The 20,617-nt window shown below is 48.3% G+C and overlaps 2 protein-coding genes across 8 annotated transcripts in view; one reads left to right on the top strand and one right to left on the bottom strand.

The window, feature by feature from the left end:
* Positions 1-2,874: 2,874 nt before the first annotated feature.
* Positions 2,875-4,105, bottom strand: C8H10orf95 (chromosome 8 C10orf95 homolog). Its single transcript, XM_057779232.1, has one exon. It carries the CDS (start codon positions 4,103-4,105, stop codon positions 3,461-3,463), a length of 645 nt encoding a protein of 214 aa, XP_057635215.1. The 3' UTR covers positions 2,875-3,460.
* Positions 4,106-12,032: 7,927 nt separating this feature from the next.
* The window catches only part of Mfsd13a (major facilitator superfamily domain containing 13A), a 16,356-nt gene continuing 7,771 nt past the window's right edge, over positions 12,033-20,617 (top strand). For 4 of the 7 annotated variants that reach the window (XR_009057560.1, XM_057777449.1, XM_057777448.1 and 1 more), the window contains exons 1-2: positions 18,704-18,770; positions 19,167-20,521. Coding sequence is in view for 6 of the 7 variants with exons in the window: in XM_057777449.1 (XP_057633432.1) it covers positions 19,794-20,521 (728 nt within the window). In the remaining variant the exon portion in view is untranslated. Of the gene's footprint in view, positions 12,095-12,114; positions 15,236-16,658; positions 16,698-18,527; positions 18,771-19,166; positions 20,522-20,617 lie in introns of those variants that run through there. The other 3 variants (XM_057777446.1, XM_057777447.1, XM_057777444.1) reach the window with 3 other exon arrangements.

The raw sequence follows: 20,617 nt of genomic DNA, 5'->3' as shown, positions 1-20,617 counted from the left end.
TCTTTGTGAGTTCGAGACCAGCCTGGTCTACAAGAGCTAGTTCCAGGACAGGCTCCAAAACCACAGAGAAACCCTGTCTCGAAAAACCAAAAAAAAAAGAAAGAAAAAAGAAAAGTGGGGGAAAGAGCACCCAGGGGACCCAATGCCTCTTCTGGTATTGGAGGGCACTAGACATACATAAGGTGCAAAACACACACACATAAAATAAAATAAAAGTAGATAAAATCAGAGGCTGGGGATACAGTTTATCAGGTAGGATTGTTTGCTATCAGAGTTTCTAGCTCTAGAATCTACATGGTGGAAGGAGAGAACTGCTTACCAAAAATTGTTCTGACTTCCGTAAGTGTGTATGCCATGTGAGTGTATGAATGTAAAAATAAAAAATGTTCCATTGAGGAATATTTGTTTAACAAGGCAAAGATGTGTTATATTAGTTTAACTATGTAAAGATGGGTTGCTGTTTTACCTTGCTTGCCTAAGGTACTGATTGGTCCAGTAAAAAGCTGACCGGCCAGTAGCTGGGTAGTGGAGGGATAAGTGGGGCTGGCAGGCAGAAAGAATAAGTAGGAGGAGGACTCTCGGCTCCAGAGAGGAGGGAGAGAACAAGGGAGAAAGAGAGAGAAACACCCAGGGCCAGCCAGCCACCAGCCAGCCAGAGAGGAAGCAGTGAAAGTAGACATACAGAGTGAAAGGTAACAAGCTCAAGATGAAAAAGGCTAACTTCAGTTATAAGAGCTAGCGAACAAGCATAAGATAAGGCCGAGCATTCATAATTAATATTAAGTCTCCGTGTCATGATTTGGGAGCTGGTTGGTGGCCCAAAAGAAAGCCTGCTACAATATCCAGACAGGATAAAAAAAAAAAAATCTTAGTGCCCGAGAAGCAGAAGCAGGCAGATCTCTTGTGGATTCAAGGCCATTTTGGTCTATAAAGCAAATCCTAGGTCAGCTAAAGCTATACAATAAGATGCTGTCTCAAAAATAAATAAAAAATATGAAAAAATCAGTGACAGTTATATAGAATTTATTTTTGAAACCTCTTTTAACAATATAGTAATATAGCAGGTAGTGGTGGCGCACGCCTTTAATCCCAGCACTCTGGGGGCAGAGGCAGGCAGATCTCTGTGAGTTTGAGGCCAGCCTGGTCTACAGAGTTGGTTTCAGGACAGCCAGAACTACAGAGAAACCCTGTCTTGAAAAAGCAAACAAACAAAAATTATATTTTCTCCCAAATCCCCTCAGTTATTTCCATGTTTTTCTTTTTTAAACATTTTACTTTTTATTTGTTTTATTTTGTTTTGAGACAGGGTTTATCTATGTAGCTTTGAACTCACTCCGTAAACATACATGCTGGCCTAAAACAGAAATCCCCCTGCCTCTGCCTCCTGGGTGCTGGGATTAAAGGTATATGCCATGTCCAGCTTTTTGCCAGAGGTTTTTTGTTTTTGATATTTTACTTATAGTTTATTCATTTTATGTGTGTGTGTGTGTGTGTGTGTACCAATAGAGCCTGAGTTACAACTTCAACACCCACGTAAAAAGCCAGGCATACTGGTCATGCCTATCCCCCCAGCACTGGGGTGTGGAAAGAGGAAGATGGTTGGCTCCTACTAGTTCTAGCGTAGTGGTAAGCCCCAGGTTCCAGTGAGAAACCCTGTTTCAAAAAAACAAGGGGGGTGGGGACCCACCTGGCAGCCAACAACTGTGTAACTCCAAGATCTGACAGCCTCACACAGACATATATGCAGGCAAAACACCAATGCACGTAAATCAAAATAAGTTAATTTAAAAAAAGTGGGCTGAGGAGTGGAGCCTCCTCGGACACCTACAGCCTACACTGACATGCATACACAATGCACAGACACACACCTGATAAGGTTTTGCAGTCTTACTATGTAGCCCTGGCTCTAGTTTGGAACTTACAGAGATCAGGATCTGCAAACCTCTGCTTCTGAGTGCCAGGATTAAAGGTGTTCTCCATTCAAGCCCATCAACAACACTACTAAAATACTGCATTGAAAGCATGCGCCGCCACCACTCAGCTCCCAGCTCCATTTCTGAGGGAAAAAAACTAGTAAAGTGTGGTCCCATTATATATGGGGACCCCTAAGTAGGCTGAGGCAGGAAAATTGCTGCCAGTTTGAGGTCAGCCAGGGTTAAATAATAGCAAGACCTCTTTTTTTTTTTTTTTTTTGGTTTTTCGAGACAGGGTTTCTCTGTGGTTTTGGAGCCTGTCCTGGAACTAGCTCTTGTAGACCAGGCTGGTCTCGAACTCACAGAGATCCGCCTGCCTCTGCCTCCCAAGTGCTGGGATTAAAGGCATGCGCCACCACCGCCCGGCTTAGCAAGACCTTCTTTATTACGAAACTAAAGAATGTTAACAAGAATTGGGATAAACCCGGCGTGGTGATACAAGCCTTTAATCCCAGCATTTGGAGGCAAAGGCAGGCGGATCTCTGTGAGTTCGAGGCCAGCCTGGTCTACAAAGCAAGTTCCAGGACATCTAAAGGCGGTTATACAAAGAAACCCTATCTCAAAAATAAAATAAAATAAAAACAATAAATAATAAAAAGGATAAAAGAATGAATGAGAGCCGGGCGGTGGTGGCGCACGCCTTTAATCCCAGCACTTGGGAGGCAGAGGCAGGCGGACCTCTGTGAGTTCGAGACCAGCCTGGTCTACAAGAGCTAGTTCCAGGACAGGCTCCAAAACCACAGAGAAACCCTGTCTTGAAAAAAAAAAAAAAGAAAGAAAAAAAGAAAAAAAAAGAATGAATGAGATTCCTCTGAACATCTAGGTAAGCTAATTTTATATGTTTTACAGATGTGATAGTTGAGGGGCTCAGAGAGGATACATGGCTAGGAATACGTCAGAACCAGCTCTAAACCTAGCTCACAAGTGACATTTCCCAGTTACTCCCACACTTCAAAACCACCCTAGGTCTGGAGAGTGAGTCCAGGCAGATGAGTCTAAAAGATCATCGAGTGTGCACTGCGGAGATGCTGCTGAAGCCCGGGGTCAGCGGACGCGCAGAGCGGCTGGCAAAATGCCAACTTCCGAACAGTTAAAAGGAGCCGGACGGTAAGGCAGGCGGGTGTCTGTGAGTTCGAGGCCAACCTGGTCTACAGAGCGAGTTCCAGGGCAGCCAAGACTACACAAAGAAACTCTGTCTTAAAAAACAAACCAACAAAAAACTACCTCGCAGTGAACACTAGACTTCTACCACTTATTTACTTCCCTTTCCAAGCTGGGGGCTGCTGTGGCTCGCACAGTGGGGTCTTGTGGTGCAAGGGCGAGAGGAGGGCAAGCGGGGCCCACACAGACGGCTAAGGGCGGAGAGGAGAAGCATCTAGGTGCTGCTTTCACCCCAAGACCTTCTCTCCTTTCCCGCACCGTCGAGCGGGTTTCACTCAATAGAAACCATAGTCGGGGCCGGCAGGCGCGCAGGCGCGGTGGAGCGCTCAGCGCAGACCTTGCTTCTTCTTGGGGCGGCCACGCTGCACCGCCTCGGGAGCGGCCCGGCTGTCCCCGCGGTCCCCGCGGTCCCCGTCGTCGTCACCGCCTGCCGGCCGGCGCACTACACGCCTCGCCACCTGGTACTCGGGCTCGCCCACGCGCGGCGCGGCCTGCAGCAGGAACTGGCTGCCGCGCCGGGTGACGCGCACGTCGGTGCGTGGGTAGGTGCCGTACACGCGCCGCAGCTCGCGGCGCACGGCGTCTGGCAGCGGCAGGGGCGGTCCCTGCGTGCGCTCCACGCGTCCCCAGCGCAGCTGCAGTTGCAGGCTGCCGCCCTCGGGCCACTGTCCCCAGCCCTCGGCGACGGGCGCGGGCTGGGATGGTGCAGGCGCGCCGGCCGCGGGGAATGACGGGCCAAGGGTCGCGGCACCCGGCCGCGGGAAGAGCCACCAGGGCGGCGTGGAGGCCAGGGTCGCACCGTAGAAGCAGTGGAATTCACGCGGGGCCGCGCTCAGCCCGGCCGGCCGGCTGCAGAAGTTGTGGGTCTGGATGGGCGGCAGCAGCAGGGGAGCGGGCAGGTAGGTGTAGGTGAGGGACTGCAGCCGAGGCCAGATGCTCTCCCCGGGCTGCAGGCAGGCATAGGAGTACATGACCTGAACCTCAGGAGGCAAGCATTTTTACTGGGTCCAGACCTGTGGATGGTGGATAGATACACAATTCTTTTTTTGTTTGTTTCTTTGTTTTTCGAAACAGAGTTTCTCAGTGTAGCTTTGAAGCCTGCCCTGGAACTTGCTCTTTAGACCCAGGCTGGCCTCGAACTCACACAGATCCTGCTGCCTCTACCAATCAAGTGCTGGAATTAAAGGCGTGCCATCTGGCTGGGTACATAATTCTTAACCACCACCAGTCGCTGGACCCGGGCTCTGGTTCATGGCCTGGGTCTTGCGTGTCTGGCTGATGGCTTTCCAGCAACCTTTCCTGAGTCAGGCATTCAGCCCCCACCTTCTCATCCGGGAATGTAGGTCTGTTAATAGAGTGCCTAACTTGCCCAAAGCCCAGGGTGCGATCCCACCAGATCCAGCCCGTAGTCCCAGGACTCTTGGAGTAGAGGCAGGAAGACCAGGAATTCAGGGTCAACCTGTTAGAGAGCAGCCTGGGCTACGAGAGACCCTGTCTGCAAACAAGCAACCCCTCAGGTATCCAGGCTTTTCAAGCCCTCAGCCCCTGGTATGATTTCCCTTTAACTCTTCCCATTCACTTGCCTCCTTCAGCCTAGCGGGATTTTTCTTCAGCCTTTGGCAGAGCCAGAACAGTCCAGGACAGAGCTTCTCCACCGCTTTATGGTGGTGTTCTTCCCTGCCATGCCTGCTGCAGCCACACCTCTCTGTTACTAGGCAAAAAGAAACATCTTGAGCTGGCTGGAAGCCAGCCAGTGTGTAGACTGAGCAGGAACTAGGGCCCAGTGACCCCAAGCGAAAGGCAGTAGCCTGAGCTTACACATGCACTCCTCAGAACATTGGACGCTTCCACCCCCTTTTAATAAAGTCCCAGTACCTGCGAGATGGTCCACAGCCCCCTGCAACTCCAGGTTTAGGGAATCTGGCCTCCGAGGATTCCTATGAGCACGTATCGCACAAATTTGTGCAAGCAAACTCATAACATGAATAAAATAATCTCAAGAGAGTACTCCTAGACTACATATGAATCCAATGTAATTATGAGAACTTCAAACATGGAAGAGGTGGGCCAGAGTCATACTGATGCCTGCCAGAAAAGACTTTTCCCACCAGAGAGAGACGAGAGATTCAAGCACAGAAGCCTGCAGAAGGGAAGAGTCAAGCCAACACCTCCCTTTTAGCCAGTAGGACCCATTTCAGACTTTCCGTCTCCACAGCTGGTAAATTTGTCTCGTCCATTTTCAGTTTGTCCCACCCAAGAGGACCCCTACTTCTAGAACTTGCTGTTTATATAACTTTGTCCCTCTGTAACCAGCACCTGAGGACTAGCCAAGGTTACCCATGGGCTGATCTCACACCAGCCTAGACATGAGTGACAGGCCCCATGGACTGGTCAGCTTTACCTGTGTGTACTTCCTCGGGAGAGTCTCGTGTTACCTGGTTGGTGGAGGGATACACGTCAGACCAAGTTCAAGCCGAGACTGAGAAGGTGCAGACCCTGAATTGCACAATGAGGGAAATAGGGATCAAGTTGTGAGTCAAGGTTTATTCACCTTGGTTCTAGAAATATCTCTCATGTTTCAGGGATGCTACACTTTCTTTATTTAAAAATATGTATTCATTGGCGCTGGAGAGATGGTTCAGAGGTCAAGAGCATTGCCTGCTCTTCCAGACAGTGCTCTTCCAGAGGTCCTGAGTTCAATTCCCAGCAACTACATGGTGGCTCACAACCATCTATAATGAGGTCTGGTGCTCTCTTCTGGCCTGAAAGCATACACGCAGCCAGACCACTGTATACATAATAAATACAACTTTAAACAATGTTTATTCGGGACTGGAGAGATGGCTCTGAGGTTAAGAACATTAGCTGCACTTCCAGAGACCCAAATTCAATTCCTAGCACCCACATATGCAGTGAGATCTGGTACCCTCTTCTGGTCTGTAGGCATACATGTGGGCAGAACACTGTACACATAATAAATAAATCTTTAAAAAATGTTTATTCATTTAATTTTATGCGTATATGTGTGTTTGCTAGAGTCTGTGTCTACACCATGTGTGTGCAGAAGTCCATGGAGGTCAGATGAAGGGTTCAATCCCCTGGTACTGGAGTTACCTATGGATGGTTGTGAACTGTCACGTAGGTGCTGGAAATTGAACTTGGGTCCTCTGGAAGAATAGGCAATGCTCTTAACCTCTGAGCCATCTCTCTGGCCCCTTCTCTTTTTGAAACAGCGTCTAGCCGTGCAGTTCTGGTTGACCTGAAGTGATGTGGGATTCTCCTTTCTATGCTGTGAATACCACTGGTAATAAAGAAACTGTCTTGGATCTGTGCAGGGAATAGAGGTGTGTGTGTTGGGGGGGGGGGGACGGAGGACACTAAACTGAATGCTGGGAGAAAGGAGGCACCAGAATTTACCAAGTAAGCACAGCCATGTGGTGATACACAGATGAATGGAGATGGGTTAAATTGATATGTAAGAGTCAGCCAGCAGCACCTCTGTCTGACTCGTGTTGGAGGGACCAAGGGCCTTGGTTTCACTCCTTATGTCAGTAAGTCCTGGAATAAATTTCACTCTAGTCTTGTGTCTGCTTGGCTTTCTTCCATGTCATGGGATCTTGGATCTTGGCCTTATATTATGGGATGGTGTGTTCTAGAACGGGCACAGAAAGTTAGAAGAGGGTTTAAAGGAGGAGAGGAGGAAGAAAGGTTAAGAAAGTATAGGTTCTGGAATAATGTGTGTGGGACCCCTGAGGGCTCCCCAGGACCGGGCTGAACATGCTCTTGTGGGACCATTTGTTGTGGCTGAGCCCTTTGCTGCTGTCACAAAGGAAAAAGGGGACAATATTTCTGCTGCAGGAATATTACAACAAAAAGGCTCAAGGATCAATGGTGCTCAATCTCTTGCATTTTCTCCTGCCCCTTTCAGACAGAGTCGTATGTAGCCCCTGAAACACACTATGTCGCTAGGAATGGATTACAGCATACACAGCCACACTCTTTATCCAGTGCTGGGGACTGAACCAGGGACTCATGCATGCTAGACAAGACCGTCATCAACAGAGCTACATCTCCAGTCCCCTGCTGTCTTCCTTTCTTTCTTGACAGCCCTGGCTCGTCTCAAATCCGTGACCACACTGCCTCCAGCTCCCAGGTGCCGGGACTACAGGTGGCCTCATCTTGTCAGCTCTACTCCTCGTATGTCCACAAAGTCCCTATCAGCCACCAAACAGTTTTCAACAAAAGTGAGCCAAAGTGGCCCTCCTTGCCTTCTTCGTGGTCAGGAAACTGACAGGTGGGCAGTGTGTCCTACTTGGTTACTTAGAAACTGGACTGAGTCTTACAAACTTAGCAAGGGCAATGAGGAAGGCCTCTCTGGGACTCAGGAGAGGTAGGGTCTGGCCTGCTTGGACATCTAATTGTATGAAATTTGTTGACTTTCTCTGAACTTCAAGTGATTTTCTTGTTTTGTTTGTTTTGATTTTTCCACACAGGATTTCTCTGCGTAGCCCTGGCTGTTCTGGAACCCACTCTGTAGACCAGTCTGACCCTGAACTCAGATACCCCTGCCTGTCAGGGGGCACCATGTAGTGCAGATTGGTTGAAGAAAGAAAGCATTCCAAAATGAAAATTTTCTTGATGATTTTATTTTTTGTGCATTGGTATTTTTCCTGCATGTATGTCTGTGTGAAGATGTCAGATCTTGGAATTACAGACAGTTGTGAGCTGCCATGTGGATGCTGGGAACGGAACCTAGATCCTCTAGAAGAACAGTCAGTGCTCTTAACCCTGAGCCGTATCTCCAGCCCCCCCAAGATGAAATTTTAAGACCTATGTGGCAGCAGGAAGTTCCAGCCTCTCTGATGGACTGAACCCCGAATAGCCATACAAGAACATATTTATTGAAAGTTACATAAAGTATTTCCTCACACCATGGTCTTCCTAAAGAAGAGTATCACAAGGACTGTGACTCCTTTCTTATGTGTTGTTTGCAGTGCACAATAAAACAAGGCCTCAGGTGTGCCTGGGGTGTCTTGTGACCAAAGTCATGGTATGGCTGTCATGCCCCTCTCACAGACAATCACTGTTCTCCACCCCCCACAATGATTCTTTAAGGTCAGAGTCCTCCTAAAAACCAGCAATTCATTCTAAAATCTTACCCCACACAGGGATTCTGCTAAATTCTTTTTTTTTTTTTAAGAAGACTTTATTTATTATGTATACAATATTCTGTGTGTGTGTCTGCAGGCCAGAAGAGGGCACCAAACCTCATTACAGATGGTTGTGAGCCACCATGTGGTTGCTGGGAATTGAACTCATGACCTTTGGAAGAGCAGGCAATGCTCTTAACCACTGAGCCATCTCTCCAGCCCCTCTGCTAAATTCTTATAGCACCTGCCTCTGCCTCCCCAGTGCTGGGATTAAAAGCATGTGTCAACCACCACCTGGTAGTTAATTTGTAAATGGAAATAATATCATCTACTTCCATGTATAACTTGAGAAAAACGTATTCAGAACAGTGTATGTACATTGAGAGGGGCTCATATTCCTTACATTTTATTTGCGTGTGTCCCTAGCCCTGTTTTGTTTTTTTAGTTTGAAGCAGGGCCTAAATTGCCTGAATTGATCTTAATTCACTCTGTACTCTGTTGTGGAATATTAGTTTAAGATGTGTCATATTCATTTATGCTGCATTCTTCTATGTTACATTTGTTTAACTCTGTGAAGCTGTGTTACTTTGCCTGCCTAAAATAACTGATTGGTCTAATAAAGAGCTGAACAGCCAATACCTAGGCAGGAGAGAGACGTAGGCAGGGCTGGTGGGTAGAAAGACTAAATAGGAGGAAAAATCTAGGGAAGGCGGGGAAGAGCAACAAAAGGAGAAGGAGAGGAGGACACCAGGGGCCAGCCCTCCAGCCAACCACGGAGCAAGAGGAAAGAAAGAGATATAGAATAAAGAAAGGTTAAAAGCACAGAGGTAAAACGTGAAGAGAAACAGAGCAATTTAAGTTAGAAAAGCTGGCTAGAAACAAGCTAAGCTAAGGCTAGGCATTCATAAGTAAGAATAAGTCTCTGTGTATTTGTTTGAGAGCTGGACGGTGGCCTCCAAAGAGTAAAAACAAGCAAACAAACAACAACAACAAAAAATCAGCTACATTATTCAGCCCAGGCTAGTCTTGAACTTGATTTTTTTTTCCTCAGCCTTCTGTGTTGGCAAGAATTACAGAGCACACCTTTAATCTCAGCACTCCAAAGACAGAGATTGGCAGGTATCTGTGAGTTCAAGGCCAGCCTGATCTGCATAGTGAGTTAAGAACAGCTGGAGCTACACAGAGAGAGACACTATCTCATAAAATAAAAACAACGGAAAGAATTACAGGCCAGCACAGCCAGGCATGACTTTTTCCTCCTCCTCTTCTTTTTCAATTTTTCAGATCTTTTTTCCCTGCTGCTCAGCTCTTTGCAGAGCAGCTCAGGACCACTCACTCAGTGGTAGCTCCAACCCACTCTGCGACCTTCGCTGTGGGCGCTGCTGACCAGTCCTCAGTGATTGGCTGGGCACTTCGGCCTTGAGCAGGGAACCGCTGAATGGGTACAGAGGTCATCTACACATCCTCAGGCCCGTCTGTCCCTCTGGAAGAGCAGCAGTGACCTCAGAAGCTGGCATGGTTCACTCCCTGAAATTCCTCCTTGGTCAAAGTCTTTTCAGCAGCAGCCTATCCTCCTCAGTCTCCCCTTGGTCTCTGGAGATGGAAAGATTAGCCTTATTCTCCAAAGGCCGATCACGGGACACAATGGCACGCATGCGGAGTACTTCCTGGGCCAGCATCCACCACGTCCGAACCACTGAGTGAGCTCCGTTGTTGTTGCGTGGGATGTCAGTGTCCAGGCAGAGCAGAGGCGAGTGTTACACAGAGCAGTGGTGGGCAGTTGACATAAGACGCCTCTGAGGGACCAGTGGTCTGCCCTGGGATCAGTCACCACTCGAAGCTGTGACTCCCTGAAGGCTGCTTAGATCTAGTTAGTGAAGGTCCCACGCGTGAAGCAGTAGCAGTTGGAGTGGCTCCAGTGGCAGAACAAACTCCAGCAGGGCTCGCTGGCCCGCGTTCCTGGAGGAGACTGGGAGAAGCTGTTGCTCGCAGCTCCTGCTGTCACTGTCATTCAGAATCCTTTTCTAATTCTTCTTTTAAATTTTTTAAATTTTATTTTTTTTTGGGGGGGGGGTTCGAGACAGGGTTTCTCTGTAGCTTTGGTGCCGGTCCCAGAACTAGCTCTTGTAGACCAGGCTGGCCTCAAACTCCCAGAGATCTGCCTGCCTCTGCCCCCCGAGTGTTTAAATTTATTTTAAAAACAGTTTTTTTCTCAGACGAGCAGTGGTAGTGCACGCCTTTAATCCCAGCACTTAGGAGGTATAAACAGGTGGATCTCTGTGAGTTTGGGGCCAGCCTAGTCTATAAAAGCTAGTTCCGGCCGGGCGGTGGTGGCGCACGCCTTTAATCCCAGCACTTGGGAGGCAGAGGCAGGTGAATCTCTGTGAGTTCGAGACCAGCCTGGTCTACAAGAGCTAGTTCCAGGACAGGCTCCAAAGCCACAGAGAAACCCTGTCTCGAAAAAAAAAAAAAAAAAAAAAAAAAAAGCAAGGGGCTGGAGAGATGGCTCATAGGTTAAAGGCATTGACTGCTCTTCCAGAGGTCATGAGTTCAGCTCCCAGCAACCACATGGTGCCTCACAACATCTGTAATGAGATCTGGTGCCCTCTTCTGGCGTTCAGGCAAACATGTAGACAGAACACAATATATAATAAATAAAGTAAAAAAAAAAGCTTGTTCCAGGACAGGCTCCAAAGCTACAGAGAAACCTGGTCTCAAAAACAAACAAACAAACAAACAAACAAAAAAACAAACTTTTTTTTCTCATTTTACATGCCAATCCCAGTTCCTTCTCCCTCCCCTCCCCTCCTCCCTCTTCCCCCACCTTCCACCCACATCACGCCCCCATCCACTCCTTAGCATAAGGCTTCCCGTGGCGAGTCAACAAAGTCAGGCACATCATTTTGAGACTGGACCAAGCCCCCCTCCAATATATCTAGGCTGAGTATAGTATCCCTCCAAAGAGAATGGGCTCCAGAAAGAGTTCAAGCAGTAGAGATAAGTCCTGGTTCCACTGACAGGCCCCACAGTCTGCCCCAGCCACACAACTGTCACCCACATTCAGAGGACCTAGTTTGGTCCTATACAGGTTCTCCGCTGTCATTAAGGAGTCAGTGAGCTCCCATTAGCTCAGGCCAGCTGTTTCTGTGGGTATCCCCATCACGGTCTTGACCCCTTTGCTCATGTTATCACTCCTTCCTCTCTTCACTGGACTCTGGGAGGTCAGCCCAGAGCTAGCTGTGGATCTCATTACTACCTCTACGAAGAGGTCGGGCTGCGTGCTTGTGGCTTGAAGGTCCAGTGCCTGTGTCTGATATCCCCTGGCTGCTGTGATCCGAATCCTCATGCCCACAGCTCGAGCAGGACTTCGTTCTCACAGGGCTCACAAGCCAGCCTTAGATAGTCCCTGAACACGAATATCTGCCTCAGTTGGCGGTGCTAAATGTTTGCTCATCCTCTCTGGACTGGGAACAGGGTAGGGGAGGAGAGCATCTCCAAGGGAAACTTGATCTGAGCTGAAATAACAGGTAAAAGAGAGGGGATAAGTCGGTCAGGAGTCCGGGCAACCTGTTTGCTGATCCCCACTTTCTTCTGGGTCCCTAAGGGCAAGAGCCCATGACAAACATGGAAGCAGCAGCCTCAGGCGCGGTCACCTGCCCGGACTGCGGTCGGGCAAGCAGCGCCGAGCCAATCGCTGAGAAGGGGCGGGGGGAGAGACCCAGGAAGCCCGGGGCTGCTAGCGCGCAGGCGCACTGGCTGGCACCTGGCTCTCTGCAGCCGCGGAATTAGGCATCCCCTGCCAGGATTGCGGTGAGCTGCTGGCCCGCGGCCGGGAAGAGGGGGCAGGAACCTACCGGACCTACAAACGACAAGCCCGAGGGTGGGGCGGGATGCTTTGCGGTGTGAGAATCTTTGAGATAATTTGCGGGGTTCTTTGTGGAATCAGATTGTGGATTGGGAAATTCTGGGATCAGGAGGAGTTGTGTTCAAGGGGTAAGCGTAGAATCCCTGCAGAAAGGCTCTGTTGGGGTAAGGAGAGGGATGCAATGTCCAGGGTGTCCCCTGAAGAATCTGAGTTCGTGGATGCGATGGTTCAGGCCGGGATCCACTCACTGACCTGATGGCCCTTAACCCCGGTGGCACATTTGGGAAGCCTGAAAAAATTATGGTGGGCATCACCTCCAGAGACCCCAATTTAGTGGTCTGGGTAAGGCCTGAGCCTTGGTGTTTGAGAATCAAAAATCAGGTGATTTTAACATGCAAACGTGACGAAAACCACTACACGTATTTCTGAGTAAAAACCTCCCGGTTGATGCCCAGTTCCTCAGGGACTTAAGTGTTCTGTGACTCTGAGGTGAATCGGTGACTTTCGTGCCACAGTAGAATTCTGTGAAGGAGGGAGAAAGTCCCTCTCGCAATGGGTGGAAGCCCCATTTCCTGCCCGAGGAGTGTCAACCTGCTATTATGGGGGAGAGAACAGGTCCCCGCTGCAGCTCTCCTAGGGCTTCCCTGGCCGGGCTGTGAAGATGCCAAACACGTGTGAAACAAGGAGATAGCAATCCAGTCAGCTGCTCGCTGAGAAAATGGCATGCCTCCTGTTTGCTTTGCTATTATGCCTCGAACTTCCACCTGTTCATTTGATAGTCCTTCCAGGACAGGCAGGAAATAGATTTGCTCTCTCCGCTCCACAGATGTGGGGATAAACTCCGACGTCTAGTTGGTGGTAATGTTCAGCCTTGACCTAGTACAGCGAATACCACCTTACTTAGTAGCTTCCCCCCACCCCCCTGCTGTGGTCACTACAGACTCTGGCCAGAACTTCCCAGAGAAGACACAGCCACCCTCCTGTCCATATTCCAGGCTAGCCTGGTTTCCTCCCCCAATTCCCTTAGAGACCCCTACCTGGGCTCACCAGGGCTTGCTGGAAGTTGTGGTCCTTCCTGTCCTCATCTCCCAGGAACCTTGGGGCGTGAACTGCCAGGGAAGGGATTGGCCAGTCGCCAGAGGGCTTCTAAAACAGAAATGCTTCTGTGGTCTCTTACCGTACTCAGTTGGTGCCATCGTCTTGATAGAATCTTTTGGAGGCTTACCAAAGGCCTTCTATCTAGTCTGGCCTCTTTTACTGCCGGGACCATGTTCTGCCCATATTGTTTTCTTAGCATGGTGTTGTGCCCTTGGAGAAAGTGTAAAAAATGTTTCAACGCTCCCCTCTGTATAGCTGCAGCCTTGGTCCGCATGTATCTCTCAGAGGGACAGTGCCTGCTCCAGGTTGCTGTTTTTCTAGTTCCCATAGTCAGCCAGAACACCCAGTGTGGGCTCTGGGAGTTTTCCAGTGACTGCCCTCTCTAAGGCAGAGGACACCCGCATCCGCCTTTTAGGGACAATGGACTAAGCAGGCATTAATTGAGCACTTGCTGTGTGGTAGAGGAGCTTGGGAGGACCGCGGTGAGATTGGCCTAGCCTTGCCCTTAAGGAGCTTGTGGGCTGGGGGAGATAAGGAAACCGAGGTACTTGAAAAGGTGGCTGAGCCTGGAGGTGAAGACCTGGCCTGGGCACCAACTGAGCAGGATTCCGCCAGACTGTGGAAAGGGTGCTTGGTGACGTGAGAAGTGTTGAGGTCTGAAGTCAAAACTGATTTTGAGCCGTGTCTCCGGCACCTCATAGCTTGTGACTGTGAGCCAATTATTTAACCTCGGACTTCAGAGCCTTGGTTGCTTCTATAAAATGTGGATGGGAATAGTAACTGCCCTGCGAAGGAGTCGCTGTAGTGGACGTGGAAGCCAGGCCCATCCTAAATGTCCGCACACAGGGGAAGGCAGGGGATACTGCAGGCAGCGAGATACATCCATGCTGAATACTGCAACGCAGTTCAGCTGAGTGTGGGGGTATAAACCTGTTATCCAGCACGGGGGAAGCTGAGGCAGGAGAATTGCCACAAGTTTGAGACCAGCCAGGTCATCACATGTTACATAGTGAAATCCTACCTCAAATAAACAACAAAAGACTTTAGTTACATACTTGTCAGAGGGATACCTAACTGGTCCCTAACTGATTTTTTAAAAAGAAAACATTTTATGTATGTATGTGTGTGTGTGTGTGTGTGTGTGTGTGTATGTGTATGTATGTATATATATACATATACATATATATGTTGTTGGTTGTTTTACTCTTTTTACTCTTTTGGGTCTTTGGAGGCCCATCACTCAACTCCCAAATAAATCACACACAAAGTCTTTGTAATGGTCTGTCCTGTCCCTTTAAGAGACAAACCCTGGGGCTGGAGAGATGGCTCAGTGGTTAAGAGCATTGACTGCTCTTCCAGAGGTCCTGAGTTCAATTCCCAGCAACCACATGGTGGCTCACAACCACCGGTAATAAGATCTGGTGCCAACTTCTGTCTGCAGGGACATGCAGGCAGACCATTATATATATAATAAATAAATAAACCTTTAAAAAAAAAAGAGACAAACCCTGCCAACTCCCCACACACACTGCCACCACACCCACCACCCCACTGAGGCAGGCAGATCACCCTTCTTTCCTGCAGTCCTAGCCTCTCCCCCCTGCTCTCTCTTCCTTCCTCCCTCTCTCTCTCTCTGTTTCTTTCCTTGCCCCCCTTCTCCCTCTCTCTTCCCTTCCATAACCCACTAAATAAATATCCAACCTCACTCTGTATGGCTTGCCCATCCATCCGTCCCTTACCTGCCTGCTGCAGCTCCTCGTGAGACAGAGCTGCTCTGTCTCTCACCTGTTGTTTGCCGTCATGCCTGTCCCAAGAACATTTTGTTGTTGTTGTTGTCAAGATTTATTTAGCTTAGTGGTGGTGGCGCATGCCCTTAATCTAAGCTTTTATGTCTCTCAATTTTATGTATTTTATCTCTCTTTCGAGGTCTTTGAAGAATTTTGCTGGAATTTTGATGGGCATTGCATTGAATCTGTAAATTGCTTTTGGTAAGATTGCCATTTTTACTATATTAATTCTTCCTACCCAAGAGCATGGGAGATCTTTCTACTTTCTGGTGTTTTCTTTAATTTCTTTCTTCAAAGATTTAAAGTTCTTGTCATACAAGTCTTCCACTTGCTTGGTTAGAGTTACTCCGAGATATTTTATGCTATTTGTGGCTATTGTGAAGGGTGTTGATTCTCTGATTTCTTCCTCAGCCCTTTTATCGTCTGTGTACAGGAGGGCTACTGATTTTTTTTGAGTTAATCTTGTATCTTGCTACATTGCTGAAAGTGTTTATGAGTTGTAGAAGTTCCTTGGTAGAATTTTTGGGATCACTTATGTAAACTATCATATCATCAGCAACAGTGAGAGTTTGATTTCTTCTTTTCCAGTTTGTATCCCCTTGATCTCCCTTTGGTGTCTTATTGCTCTAGCTTGGTCCCCAAGAACTATATTGAATAGGTATGGAGAGAGTGGACAACCTTGTCTTGTTCCTGATTTCAGTGGGATCACTGAGAGTTTTTCTCCATTTAGTTTGATGTTGGCTGTAGGCTTACTGTATATTGCCTTTATTATATTTAGGTATGTTCCTTGTATCCCTGCTCTCTCCAAGACCTTTATCATAAAGGGATGTTGTATTTTGTCAAATGCCTTTTCGGCATCTAATGAGATGATCATGTGGGTTTTTATTTTCCAGCTTGTTTATATGGTGGATTATGTTGACAGATTTTCATATGTTGAACCATCCCTGCATCTGTGGGATGAAGCTGACTTGGTCATGGTGGATGATGGTTCTGATGTGTTCTTGGATTTGATTTGCTAGTATTTTATTTAGTATTTTTGCATCAATGTTCATGAGTGAGATTGGTCTCTAGTTTTCTTTCTTAGTATTGTCTTTATGTGGTTTGGGTATCAGGGTAATTGTAGCCTCATAAAAAGAGTTTGGCAATGTTCCTTCTGTTTGTATTGTGTGGAACAATTTGAGGAGTATTGGTATTAGTTCCTCTTTGAAAGTTTTGTAGAATTCTGAGCTGAAACCATCTGGTCCTGGGCCTTTTTTGGTTGGGAGACTTTTGATGACTGTTTCCATTTCTTCAGCAGTTATAGGTCTGTTAAATTTGTTTATCTGGTCTTGATTTAATTTTTCTAAGTGATATTTATGCAGAAAGTTGTCCATTTCCTTTAAGTTTTCCAATTTTGTGGAGTTCAGGTTTTCAAAATATGATCTGATGATCCTCTGTATTTTCCCCATGTCTGTTGTTATGTCCCCCTTTTCATTTCTGATTTTGTTAATTTGGATATTCTCTCTCTGCCTTTTGGTTAGTTTGGATAAAGGTTTGTCTATTTTGTTGATTTTCTCGAAGAACCAACTCTTCGTCTCATTGATTCTTTGTATTGTTTTCTTTGTTTCTATTTTGTTGATTTCAGCTCTCAATTTGATTATTTCCTGCCATCTAGTTCTCTTAGGTGAGTTTGCTTCTTTTTGTTCTAAAGTTTTCAAATGTTCTATGAATTCACTAGTGTGGGAGTAGAGTCGTATTTGTGGGTTTTCATCCCCCACATCCTTGCCTGGGATAGAACCCAGGGCCTTGTAGACAACTGAGCTAACCCCCAGCTTCCATACACTCTCACATATTGTTTGTTCTTAAGCCCCTGTGCCCAGTGCCAGCATTGCCTATGTGTAGCCCTTCTTGGAGAGAATCAAGCTTACTGGGACAGCCCCTTAGTTATAGCCCTGGACTGTTTCCAGCTGTTTGTTGTTTATAAACACTTATGCCTTGCACAGTTGGACACAGTCCAGCTGTTTGCTGTTTATAAACGCTGCCGCCATGCACACCTGGACTGTGTCCAGCTGTTTGCTGTTTATAAACATTGCTCCATGCACACCTGGACTGTGTCCAGCTGTTTGCTGTTTATAAACATTGCTCCATGCACACCTGGACTGTGTCCAGCTGTTTGCTGTTTATAAATATTGCTCCATGCACACCTGGACTATGTCCAGCTGTTTATGAATACTGCCGCCATGCACACCTCTATATGTAGACCCTTGGGGGTTAGTTCTTGATATTTCTGGAATCAGTGTATAAGCACATATTATTTTTTCTTTCTTCTTTGGAGACCAGTTCTTACAATGTAACTTGGCTGGCCTGGAACTCACCCAGTAGACCAGACTGACCTGGAACTCATAAAGATTGGCCTGCCTTTGCTTCCTAGTGCTGGGATCAAAGGCATGCACCACCACATCCAGCCAATCTTGCTCTTTTGTTATGTTATTGTTTTGAGTCAGTGTCTCAGTATGTAGCCCTAACTATCTTGGAGCTCACTATGTAGACCAGGCTGGCCTCAAACTCACAGAGATCTGTCTGATTCAGCCTCCCAAGTGCTGGGATTAAGTGTGTGCATCCATGCTATGCCTGGTCTCATATTTTGTTCTTTTCTTTCCTTTTTTTTTTTTTTTTGGGCCAGGGTTTCTCTGTGTAGTCTTGACTGTCCTGAAACTTGCTCTGTATTTCAGAGAGAAACTCCGTCTCAAAAAAAAAAAAAACTGAATTCAAGAAAAAAAGAAAAATGTATAAGACCATTATATAAGTGCTTCTTGGGATTTTGTAAAGGTCATAATCATACCAACTTGCATTTATTGAACACACTGCCCCCTCTCTCAGGAGGGTTTCATCTTGTAAGCAAGGCTGGCCTGACTATGTCGCCCAGGCTGACACTGAATTAGTGAACTTCCTGTCTCAGCCTTCCTGGGTTCTAGGCATGTGCCTCATGCCTGGCTTATAGAGCATTTTCTCTGGGCTTTTTCCTTTAACCCACCTGTTTTTCCACGTAATGATTCCTTTGAACTTTCTGAGGAAAGGAACTAAGGTTACCTTGACGATGCTATGAGCACATTGCCCAAACCCACCGTGGTCGTGTCTAGACAGCAGCAGGTGTACAGTGAGCTGAGCAGCCATAACGTGAGCAGGCCCAGGACTTGGATGCCCACTTTCTCTTCCCACGACCATCTCAGTTTCCCCGGACCAGCTCCAGAGTGGTGGCCTCTAGCCTGGATTGTTTCTGCCCTGCTTCACTGGGAATTCCCCAGCTTTGTTTTAGATGCAAATTCCTCACAAAGGAAATGAGTTTAAGAAAAAAAAGTTTTCGGTGTCAGGGCTTAAACCCAGGAGCTGCCGAGCTACAGATCCAGCCTGGGATGAGTTATTTTATCTTATGGGTCGTTAGATGATTCAGAGGGCTAGACTGGAGAAGGAGTTATTCCTGATCCTTGTTTCTGACTGGCTTCTTTTTCCCCAGAGACGAGCATGATCCCACTGCCAACGTCTGTGAGCCCTCCTCGGTGCTCCTGGGGCTGAGGCTTGGCCAGCAGCCATGAGGCTAGACTGGCCCCAAGCCTGGTTGTTGGGCCTGCCCACAGCCGTGGTATATGGTTCCTTGGCCCTCTTCACCTCCGTCCTGCATAATGTGTTCCTGCTGTACTACGTGGATACGTTTGTCTCGGTGTATAAGATCAACAAACTGTCCTTCTGGATTGGAGAGGTAGGCCAAGCATGGCGCAGTTAGTCGGGGTGGGAGACTAGACATTGCTTCCAGGCAGACAGGAGCTGGGTTCTGTCCCAGTGTTTGGCACTTGGGGCAGGCTGTGTTGTTTAGCAGTACTCAGCCAGAAAAGCTGGCAGGGTCTTAATGGCTCTTCAAGAGAAGTCTAGCTCCTGACCACTGCCTTAGGTGTCCACAGTTGTATATTCATATATAATGTAGTACAAGTAGCCAAATGCTCATCTGCTGGATACGGGGCTTTGATGTGTGTACCAGCCAGGAGAGGGGCTTTGCCGGCTGGAAGCGCTGCCATCTTTGGGGAAAGTACAGAGACTAGAGTTGGGGAACCCTGTGCTGTTGTGGGTGCAGCCTACCTTCCCTTCTCTCTGCTTGCAGACTGTATTCCTCCTCTGGAACAGCTTCAACGATCCCCTCTTTGGCTGGCTCAGTGACCACAAGTTCCTCAGCTCCCAGCGCCGGTGTGTTCATTGCCCCAGCCCCACCCTGAAGTTTCCCAAGCTGCAACACTGCTGCTCGTATCTGGGATGGGAATAGAAAGGACACCGGTTGTGGTATGAGGATGGCTCGGCCACGGGGAGGGGTCGACCCTAGTGACGTGTGTAGCACAAATTATAAAAACCCAGAGTCAGAAGTTGGGGTTCAACCCGAAAACCATAAAAGCAAGACAGTTAAGCCACAAGAGAAGTCTTACCTCTACCAAGGCTGGGCAACCACAAGCTAAACGGACTAAGCCTCTCTCTCCTCCCATTTTATATTCCCTCTAGTGCTGAAATTAAAGGTGTGTGACTCCCTAGGACTGGGATTAAAGGTGTGAGCCACCACCACCTGGATTTGTTTCTGCGTTGATCTTGTGTAGCCCAGGGTGGCCTTGAACTCACAGAGATCCACCTGCCTCTGTCTCCCAAATTTAGGGATTAAGGGTGTGTATCACCATTGTCTGACCTCTAGTGACTTTAGCTTTGCCTCTGGTCTTCAGGCAAGATTTCTCAAATCATATGGCTCATGACCCTGCTGTTTCTAATGCACTTCCTTACCACCACCAGCCTGAGAATCAGTATCCCATGGCTCTTTGGTCATCAGCCACGACAGACTGGGGACAGACAATGGGCTGAGGAGAGGGTGGATGACTGGGAAGCTGTGCTTTTTAAGTCTCAGTCGGGCTTGGGGTGTATCCTTGGTGTGAATTCTTCCATCCCGTCTCCTGGGCCCAGCCGGGGGAGCTGGGCCTGCTCAGGCCCAAAGGTTCCCTCCCTCCTAATGCCTCTTCCCTCTGACAGGTGGGGAGCCGGGCTCTCCTCCAGAGACGTGGTGCTGACCCGGGTGAGGGCTCTGAGCTGGCACGGGCCCTTGCTGGCATTGTCATTCCTGGCCTTCTGGGTGCCCTGGGCCCCTGCTGGCTTGCAGTTCTTACTGTGCTTGTGTCTCTATGACGGCTTCCTGACCCTCGTGGACCTCCACCACCATGCCTTGCTGGCCGACCTGGCTCTCTCTGCCCACGACCGCACCCACCTCAACTTTTACTGCTCCCTCTTCAGTGCGGCTGGCTCCATGTCTGTCTTTGCCTCCTACGCCTTTTGGAACAAGGAGGACTTCTCCTCCTTCCGTGCCTTCTGTGTGGTACTAGCTGCTGGCTCTGGCCTGGGCTTCCTGGGGGCCACACAATTGTTGAGGCAGCGGATTGAGACCACCAGAAGGGACATTGGGTACTCAGCCATGGTCGTGGATAGCGGGTGAGTCACCAGCCTTGGCTCCCTAGGGTCAGAGTCTAATGTTAACACTCGGTCCCCTGGCCCACTCTGGGCTAACCCTGCTGTCTCCTCCCCTCT

The sequence above is a fragment of the Chionomys nivalis genome, chromosome 8, assembly GCF_950005125.1.
Source record: "Chionomys nivalis chromosome 8, mChiNiv1.1, whole genome shotgun sequence".
NCBI lineage: Eukaryota > Metazoa > Chordata > Mammalia > Rodentia > Cricetidae > Chionomys > Chionomys nivalis.
This window is presented reverse-complemented; position numbering and strand designations above follow the sequence as displayed.